We start from the raw sequence: 10,361 nt of genomic DNA on the forward strand, positions 1-10,361 counted from the left end.
CTTTTCCCATGCAAGAATCAAGGATGTTGCATCCTTATAAGCATAAGCCAACAATCAGACTTTATTTTTTGGGGTTTACATTTTTTTAGGAGCAACAAGACAGATACCTAATTTGATTGAAAAGATAACTCACGTTAATTTATTAAAGTTGAAAGGAAACAAGCTGGAGTAAGCATGCCCTAGTCTTTCTTTATAGAGGCTTATTCCAAGTCCTGTAAATCAGAATTCTCTGGAATGCTAGCTTTCCTTTCTATGTGAATCTCTTTCCAGGTCTACAGCATCAATTTTATGGTGGGAAAGTCTTTGAGGGGTGTGTTTCTTTTAAAAAAAAATAATTAAAAAGGCCTAATTAATCAAACAGGAGCTGCCACCTTGACATTCTGCTGATATAATTTAAAATCCGAGGGGATCATTTGAAAGCATGGAAAAGACAGAAGAAAATCACAGTACTCTGGAGGTAAGATGCTGCCTACCTTATCAGGAGGGTGTGTTGTGTTCAAGAGAGGAGGTCAGTACAGTTTAACATATGGATGAAGCTACTATACGACCAATCCTATTTTATTTTGCATTTCTTTCCTGCTATTGGGTCTATCTTGTTCCATCTCCTCCTCTAACTAGGAAAGTGCTTCTGAGAAAACGCAGCATCTCTCTGTGGCTTGGGGTCACTCAGGGATACCTTAGGACAGTGGTTCTCAACCTGTGGGTCGGGACCCCATTTGGGGTTGATCAACCATTTCACGGGGGTCGCCAAGCAAGGCTGTCCGCCATTTTTTTTGTCCGCCATTTTTTTGGTCTGCCATTTTTTCCCCCTTTTCCGGCAGGTGCCTTACCTCCTTTGGGCTGGGCCAGCTGGTGGCCGGCCTGCTCCGTCTCTGCCGCTTGCCAGCTACGCCTCGGCCGACGCAGGGGGTGGAACCACGCATGCGCGGCGCTCCCGGGCAGGGAAAGTCCTCGACTTACGACCGGTTGGGTAGTCCTCGACTTACGACCGGTTTAGTCCTCGACTTACGACCGGTTTAGTCCTCGACTTACGCGACTTAGTCCTCGCGGCATTAAAAAGGTTGAGAACCACTGCCTTAGGAACTTGTATTTATAGATGAAACTCAAACTGGCCAACTGGCCAGTCCTTAGCAAGGGAATCTAGACTGGCAGGAAGAATAATATACATGCAAAATACAACTCACCAGTGGACATCAGAAAGTCCTTGTTTGCAACGTATGCTTTGAAATAAGATTGCAGAATAGTGTTTCGTTCCTTAGAAGTGCTGAGATAGCCTTCCCTCTTTCCTCAAGGATTCTAGATTTCTTTACTTGCTTTTTATTTTCTGCCTCCTTTTTTTCTAAACATTTGGCAATTCCGGAGTCACAGTGTCACAAAGACCTTTTATCAGACTGCCACAATATTATGACAAGACCTAAAAAAAAAAAAAAAGAGCTGCACTTAGGACATGCAAAAAGAGGTATTGAAAACTGAGAGTTTTTGCTGCCATCCAGTGATTGTGACTGATATTTGGGTGTAAACACGAAGAATTGTCTAGATATGTGTGTATTTGTGTATACGTACACAAATGAAAAATGGGGGGAAACAAAAGGGATGGAGGGGGAAAAAACAACGGAAAGACAAATGCAGAAAGGGGAAAAAAGATTTACAAAAATATATTATGTGACATAGATTATTATTATAGATTATTCAAGTTTAAAATGTATCATTTATCTTGACTACAAATCTTATTCTTAATGTAGGGTCATAAAAACATTAATTGTCTATTGATTTATAGCTATGAATATTACCACATTTTATTCTAGAATTCTTGCATATATAGCTGTCTTAGTGATTGTTTTTAATTGTTTATTAAAAATACTAAGATTAGAACCAACTGAACTATGCTCTAATACTGTAAATTAAGTCGATACTGTACATTTGGAGCCAGGTGCAACAAAAAACAAATATCAAGTGATGTTTTATTTTAATATATCACCATTTTCAAGCCAAAATTCTCCTTGCAGTAAATCAAAGAGTTTCAAAAGATGGTTGGCAATAAACTCATCTAAAGTATCAATGCCCTTCCATGCCTGTCTGTCTGTTCTATCTGTCTTTGTCTGTTTTGTCTGTCCATCCATCCATCATTTATCCATCATCTATCCATCATCTATCTATACTGTAGATAGACAGATGATAGATGATATTCTATTCTATTCTATTCTATTCTATTCTATTCTATTCTATTCTATTCTATTCTATCTTTCTATTATATCCCATCCATCCATCCGTCCGTTTATCTTACCGTACTGTCTGTCTGTCTGTCTGTCTGTCTGTCTGTCTGTCTGTCTGTCTGTCTGTCTGTCTGTCTGTCTATCTGTCTATCTGTCTATCTATCTATCTATCTATCTATCTATCTATCTATCTATCTATCTATCTATCTATCTATCTATCTATCTATCTGTCTGTCTGTGTGTGTGTGTGTTGTGTCTGTTTCCGTGTCCTTTTTCTTCTTTTCACAACAGAATTCTGTTTTTGACGTAATGTGATCTTATAGCAAAATAAATACATTGAATTGAACCAAAGTGGCAACTGGAGAGAGACTATCTGCAGCCACCTGCGGCTTTCCCTTTAGAGCTAATGAAAAGTATTTTGTTATTTTTCCACGGGCTGAAATGTTGCTTAGTTCTCATGCTGTGAATTTAGGTTGATTGGCATTTTATTTTTGCTGCTCTTTGCTCTTGCTTTTTAATGTGCTATTGTTTTTTTTATTTTAGAAAAAGAACTAACATACTTTTATGTTCTCCTAGGTATCTCCATTAACCATTCTTTCTGGTTTAGCTGTATCAATAGTATTTAAATAACATGAGTTTGCACTCTATATTAAATATAATTCTACAAATATAATTTTTCCTTTAAATATCCAGTGGGATATTTTTGGGAATTGTGGGCATCCATGGAGAGAGCAGAACTGTGGTAGATTATCTTGAGTGAAAAATCATAACGCCAGTAGGACACTGCCATCTTCAAAAAATAATGTATACTTTGAAGTATTGCTGTAAATGATTAAATATGTGAGGACCAAGGTCAGGCTCAAAGTCCTTGAGGTCAGCCAGGTCCTATAGGAGATGACCAGGCTGAGCCCGAAGGAGGGGGTCAAACCAGTGGTGGGATTCAAATATGTGAACAACCGGTTCTCTGTGTGGATGCTGCTTCCGGAGGTCCATTCTGGGCCTGGGCAACAAAAAATTAGCTACCGGTTCTGCTGAAGTGGTGCGAACCAGTTGAATCCCAAAACTGGGTCAAACACATCATCTGGAGAGGAGAGGAGAGGAGAAGAGAGGAGAGGAGAGGAGAGGAGAGGTGAGGAATCCTTTAATGCATGGAGTTCTTGGTATTTTCTGAGTTGTTTTCTTGCAGTTGTTTCATTACCTAACTAGATTGTGTGTCAGCGCTGAAGATATTACTTAGTTGGGTAATGAAACATCTGCAAAAAGACAACCACACTCAGAAAGCACCAAGCACCCCAGATTTCAACTCTCGAGTTACAAATATTCCCTTCCATTGGATACCTTTAATACGTTAATGAAAACTTATTTAGAAGACTTCCATTTATTTTTAACCTTTTGTATGTCTTCTTTCTCAGCAATGCTGGGTCTTAATAAGCTTTGCTTACCGTACATGAATCAGTCATTGAGGCTATAAGCTACATCTGTGTATTTTGTGTGCACCCATCCGGTTATGATTTGTTCAAGAAAATGTGGCTGAACAATTCATAATTGAGGAACATTGTGGACTTAAAAGTCATATACCTCCTCAATGATGGGCTGTCAGAGCTATTGAGGGTTGATCGGCAAGAATTTTCCAGAAAGATCTTTTCCTGATGCTTATTTTTTAAATTGAAAATAGTAGTGGTTGATTCTGGGATCTTCTGCGTTCAGCATGTGGTCTGCCATCAGTCTGTAATTCTTCACATTATTTTCATATGACCCTGGGGTGTTTCTTAGTTATTATACCTCAGACAAAGAAGTATAAGATGCCTGCACATTTTAAGCATAGGAATGTCCTGGTATCTAAGTGCAAAAATTAGTTTCTATACAGAGTTTATTATAAAGATGAGAAAAATATGTTATTAATCAAAGAGGGAAAATATGACTGTATTGTTTATTCATGCCATATAAAGAATATATAATAGTGTAAATTATTGATGCCCCTTTATTAGCTCACTTAGACTTGCTTAAGATTATTATTTGGGGATATATTGTATGCATTGCACCAGACACAGAATTGAACAATAAGTTGTAACTAAGAGAAAAACTTATAAACATTTAACTTCCCTCTGATAATGCTGGTATGAATGCTATCTTGATATCAATCTGACATAATTCCCATTAATGTGTTTATTATCAGAAAGTGGAATTCTTCCCCGACTTAACTACGTGATATTGAATTTTTCTCAGAAAGATTGCCCATTCTGGGGGGGAAAAAACTTGCTACTTACTCCTCCAGTAAAGAAAGTTATATGTGTTTAGCAAGGCACGACCACTTAATTTTCTGTTAAATAGCTTTTCACTTTCTCAGAGCTACATTTGCACAGTCATCTGTGTTTGCTTTTCCAGTGTGGTGCACTTATTAAAGGCAGCAAATGTGAAATAGTTTTCTAAACCATTGGAACGGGGAGGTAAATACAAGCATGTTCTGTATTTAGCTTATTTGTGTATTGCTGAAAGTTCTGAGGAACTAACAATGCAAAACTTCTCTCCAAATATAAATAAATCCACCCAGAAGGCTAATTATACAAACCTCTGTGAGTCCCTTACAAGGGACTCACCTACACAACTAAGATCACAGTAGAGTTCCTATGTACAAGATGCACAGAGGTCAGCCACTTGATGTTGAAATTTCCTCAGATTATCAATCTCATAAAAGATCCTCTAGTAAAGAAAAAAGCTGTGCGTGTTCAATAAGGCATGATCATTTAATTTTCTGCTAAATATTTTCATCTTCTCAGACTGCAGTTATACAATCATCTCAATTTCCAGCTCCTGTCTGGAATTCTTTGGTTCAAATTCTTTGGTTCAATCTTCCTCTGGAATTGTGCTGCAGTTCTGAAGGATGGCTGTATGAGGCTGGGCAAAAATGCCCCTGATGTTCTTCTGCTGGAGAGTTGAAGAACCATCTGGAACTCAGGAGAAACTTCCTAACAGGGAGGACAATTAACCAGTGGAACGGCTTGCCATCGGAAGTTGTAGGTGCTTCATCACTGATCTCCTAGCTTGATTTTTGATTTTCCTTTCTTGATTTCTGAAGTTGCATAGCCCACAGTGGTTCTGAAAGCATATGCTTATAGTACATTGCATGAACGTCCTAAAAACTAAGAGGAACTAAAGTGTGGAACCAGATGGTGGCTCCCATTTATAGATAGTCCTCCACTTAACAACCAGAACTGAGCCCAACGTTTCTGTTGCTAAGTGAGACCTTTGTTAAGTGAGTTTTGCCCCATTTTACCACTTTTCTTGCCACAGTGGTTAATCAAATCACTACAGTTGATAAATTAATAACTTGGTTGCTAAGTGGATCTGGCTTCCCCATTGACTTTGCTTGTCAGAAGGTTGCAAAAGGGGATCACATGACTTTGGGGCACTGCAACGGTCATAAGTGTGAACCACTTGCCAAGCATCCAAATTTTGATCACATGACCGTAGGGATGCAGCAGTGGTTGTAAGTGTGAAAAAAGGTGGTAAGTCACTTTCTCCATTGCTGTTGTAACTTTGAACGGTCACTAAATGAACGATTGTAAATCCAGGACTGCCTGTAGTAGAAGTATTGAGGCGGAAGCTAGACAGCCATCCTGTCTGGGAAGCTTTAATCCTAAACTGAGCAGGAAATTAATCCCTACCACGTTTAATTCCCTGCTACCTCGTTCAGCTGCCTTGTTCTCAACTTAGCTTTTCACCAAAAGGTTGCAGTGGTGTAGATCAGGGGTCCCCAAGCCTCGATCCGTGGACCAGTACCGGTCCGTGGCATGCCAGCAACTGGTCCACATAAACAAGCAAAGCCCCATCCGTGGGATGCAGGCAGCACACAAAACCACACCCCCTCCAGTCCGTGGAAAAACCTCTCTCCACGGAACTGGTCCCTGATGCCCAAAAGGTTGGGGACCTCTGGCGTAGATGTTCCTTTATTAGACCCTGTTCTCTTGCTTAAGAGAACTCTTTAAGGCAGACATGTCAAACTCGCGACGTCACATGACGTCGCGCAACGTATCGGGACAGTTTTGCCATTGCCGGCAATGGGGTGGGCGCGGCTTCTGGATGACACATCCGGCCCGTGGGCCGGCAGTTTGACACCCCTGTTTTAAGGTATCAGTGATGTCTCCTAGTGAGCGTAGGATTGGGGAAGGCTGTAGCCCCTGAAAGGGCAAAAGTCCTTAGTGGTGCTTTTCCTTCAGCCTGGAATCTAAACTGTCTTAGCAGGTGGGAAATTGAGCTTTGTAAAGTACCAAATGAGGAAAGAATGACGAAAAAAAATAATTGTTTGTGAATCAAGATATACACAGTACAGTAGCATAATTATTCCTTAATGGGGATTTTGTTCTGAAGTTGCCCTTTGAGAGATCAGTTGTACCTTCAGCCAGATCAGATATCGTAGCTGCCTTGAACTTTGGCATCTGATTCAAGAAAACATCCAGATGTTCTTTCCTAGAAGTAAACAGAGAACACCCATAAACACATTGCAATTTGTTGGTCTTTCATGACATTCTACTACCTAATCAGTAAAACGGTCACATGGCCCATTATTTAACTTTTGATTAGTTGATGTTTACTGTAAGTTGTAAACTTGGAGATAAATCTTAACCCTTTTATTTTCCATAGGAAAAAATTATTTAAGCGGAAATCATGAACCAATTGTACATTTATATAGCACCTATATGCACCAACATTTGCTGTAGGACCTAATGGGCTGAACAGGTTTTCAAGCACGTATACCTTAATTACACAATTACACAACACACAATGATAGGTCCCCCAAATATCATCAGTCCTCGACTTATGACCACAATTGAGCCCCAAATTTATGTTAAGTGAAATTTAACAATTTTCTGTTAAGTGAGACATTTGTTAAGTGAGTTTTGCCCCATTTTTCTTGCCAATGTTGTTAAATGTTAATAAGTTAGTGAGCTGGCTGTTAAGTGAATCTGGCTTTGCCATTGACTCTGCTTGTCGGAAAGTCACAAAAAGGGGATCCCACGACCCCAAGACGCTGCAACCATCATAAATATGAATCCGTTGCCAAGCATCCAAATTTTGATCATGTGATCGTGGGGATGCTGCCAGGGTCGTAAGTATGAAAAATGGCCATAAGTCACTTTTTTCAGTGCCGCTGTAACTTCGAACGGTCACTAAATGAACTGTCGTAAGTGGAGGACTACCTGTAACTTCTCATCATTAAAAAAAAATACTAGAAATTGGTCAAGTGGAAAACAGGAATCTGAAATATTTGTAAAATGGAAGACTTCAGAATTGAGTTTTCAGAAGTAGCTGTCGCCACCGAAAAACTCCTCTCCTTGCTTGATCTTTATGTTTTATCCTGAAAGCAGAAGAACCCAGAGAGTTAGCACTTCCTAATATTTGGGTTAGTATTTTACCTGTGGAGACAACTGAGATCCTCAAAAAGAAAGGAGTGCACCTTAAGTTATTTTGCCATGGACAGGATAGCCGCCCTGAGTCCGTAAGGAGAAGGGCGGGATATAAATTAAATTAATAAATAATAAATTAATAAATAAATAAATAACCCATCTATTTCGAGCCCTGAAAACCCATCTATTTCGTGCGGCCGGCCTGGCGTAGTCTTAATTAGGTTTTAGTATAGGTTTTTATATGGGGTATTTTAGAGCAGGCCTTTATTTATTTAATTTGATTTTAGAATAAATATTTATTGTGATTTTTATTACGCCTGTTCACTGCCCTAAGTCCCGTAAGGGAGATAGGGCGGTATACAAATCTAAATAAACATAAACATAAACATAAGATGAATGTCAATCAACGTTTTTTTTCAAAGTTGGCCGCTTTAAGACCTGTGGACTTGAAGTTCTGTTGGGTATGGAAGAACTTATACAGGTAGTCCTTGACTTACAACTGTTAATTTAGTGACCGTTCAAAGTTACAAGAGCACTGAAAAAAGGTGTCAATGCTGCTAACATCGGGTGTTATTGCTTTGACAACAAGTGGAAATGCATTCATTTTTCTCTTTCGTTTTTTTAGAGCTGATTGATGCTGGGAGGGGTGATGTGGATGTGAGTCCAGTAAGTCATAACAACAATTTCAAGTTGTGGAAATTCAAGGTTGCTGAGCCCAGAGTTGATAACGATCTGGCGGGCTGGAGAGCTGTGGAGAGAGCTAATTGGGGCATGTGATTTATGACTGTTAGTTGGAGGAGGGAATTGTGCTTTGCTACTTTGTGCCAAGCGGAGAGGAATTCAGTTTTTGGCTTCAACTATGTAGTGCCGACTTCATGCAACTCTAATAAAAGATTCTTTAAGGTAAGCAATGCCTCGAAGTTCTTTTGAAGAGTTTCATCTGTCGGAACCATGACAAAAGGGATGTAAGACCGTTTTTCACACTTACGGTCGTTGCAGCATCCCGAAGTTCACGTGATCAAAATTCAGACGCTTGGCAACTGACTCGTACTTATGACGGTTATGCAGTATCCTGGGGTCATGTGGTCCCCTTTTGTGACCTTCTGACAAGCAAAGTCAATGGGGGAGCCAAATTCACTTAACCACCGGGTTACTAATTTAACAACTGCAGTGATTCATTTTCAACAGTTGTGGCACAAAAGGTCGTAAAATGGGGCAAAACTCACTTAACAAATCTCTCAGCAACAGAATTTTCAGGCTCAACTGTGATCAAAACCAAGGACTACTTTGTCTAGGTTTTTTTCCCCTCATTGAATGTTGTTGTTAAATCTTTTGGATCCGGCTGACATTATGCACTAACAGGATACAGTGATTCACTTTTAATTGGGTAGGTGTCAGCCTTTCAAGTTAGTCCAGTCCAGGAAACCAATATTATGAGTATAAATGTCTATGGAGATTCTCAGTCATCCAGGTCAGGGTTGTGCCAAAGTGCTTTTTTTCAGGAGGCAACTGGACTTTCTTGTTTTTCTTTTGAAGATGTTTCGCTTCTCATCCAAGAAGCTTCTTTCAGCTCTGACTGGATGGTGGGGAATGGAAGGGTTTATACTCCTTGCAGACTGTTGTACACTGTTGAAGACAGGCGCAGGAATCTGGGGATGAGTCTGTGTTGTCTGCAAAGAGTATAAATCCTTCCATTTCCCACCATCCAGTCAGAGCTAAAGAAGTCTAGTTTAATGAAGGGAAGGACGAGGGGGGACATGATAGCAGTGTTCCAATATCACAGGGGCTGCCCCAAAGAAGAGGGAGTCAAGCTATTCTCCAAAGCGACTGAAGGCAGGACAAGAAGCAACGGATGGAAACTAATCAAGGAGAGAAGCAACCGAGAACTAAGGAGAAACTTCCTGACAGTTAGAACAATTAACCAGTGGAACAACCTGCCTCCAGAAGCGGCGAATGCACCAACACTGGAAGTTTTTAAGAAGAGACTGGACAGCCATTTGTCCGAAATGGTGTAGGGTTTCCTGACTGAGCAGGGGGTTGGACTCGATGACCTCCAAGGTCCCTTCCAACTTTATTATTATTATTATTATTATTATTATTATTATTATTATTATTATTATTATTAACAAGCTTCTTGGACGACAAACGAAATGCCTTTTTTAAAAACAACAAGAAAGTCCAGTTGCCTCCTGAAAAAGCCCTTTTGTGACTATGAGTATAAATCTACTTTTATTGTAAGGTTACAGTAACAGAACCTGGCATGCCTTGAATCTACCACTCCCTGCCCTGCCTGTTTTATTCCAGATAAATAGGGAGAGTCAACTATGATAGCCTTACAGGCAGATTAGATACCTGCTAGGATTCAGAGTTTGATTATCAGCCTGTATCTGAGATACAGCATTTCGGTTCTTCAATAAATGCTTCTGTTTCCTGCTTCAGGATAGAAAAGCTTTCATGAAGACTAAATCAGGTATGATCCTGCTTGAATTAACTTTTTTCCTGGTGCTACCCTTGCTATAGAGAGCATCCAGTATGCTGTTTGTTTCTGAAATTTCTACGCTGCCTTTTTTTCACCATAAGGTTGCAATGGTGTGGATGTTTTCTTATCAGACACTTTGCACGTGCTTAAGAGAAATCTTTAAGGTATCAGTGATGTCTCCTAGTGAGTGTAGGGTTAATAATAATAATAATAATAATAATAATAATAATAATAATAATAATAATAATAATAATAATAATAATA

General features: G+C 39.5%; 1 protein-coding gene across 2 annotated transcripts in view; it reads left to right on the forward strand.

The window, feature by feature from the left end:
- ST3GAL4 (ST3 beta-galactoside alpha-2,3-sialyltransferase 4) overlaps positions 1-10,361 on the forward strand; it is a 51,735-nt gene that overhangs the window by 3,124 nt on the left and 38,250 nt on the right. For both annotated transcript variants that reach the window (XM_015821455.1, XM_015821456.1), the window contains exon 2: positions 362-457. In XM_015821455.1, the coding sequence (XP_015676941.1) occupies positions 422-457 (36 nt within the window). In that variant the 5' untranslated portion in view covers positions 362-421. The remainder of the gene's footprint in view (positions 1-361; positions 458-10,361) is intronic.

Source organism: Protobothrops mucrosquamatus, unplaced genomic scaffold (genome assembly GCF_001527695.2).
Source record: "Protobothrops mucrosquamatus isolate PMUCROS unplaced genomic scaffold, P.Mucros_1.0 scaffold1333, whole genome shotgun sequence".
Taxonomy (NCBI): domain Eukaryota; kingdom Metazoa; phylum Chordata; class Lepidosauria; order Squamata; family Viperidae; genus Protobothrops; species Protobothrops mucrosquamatus.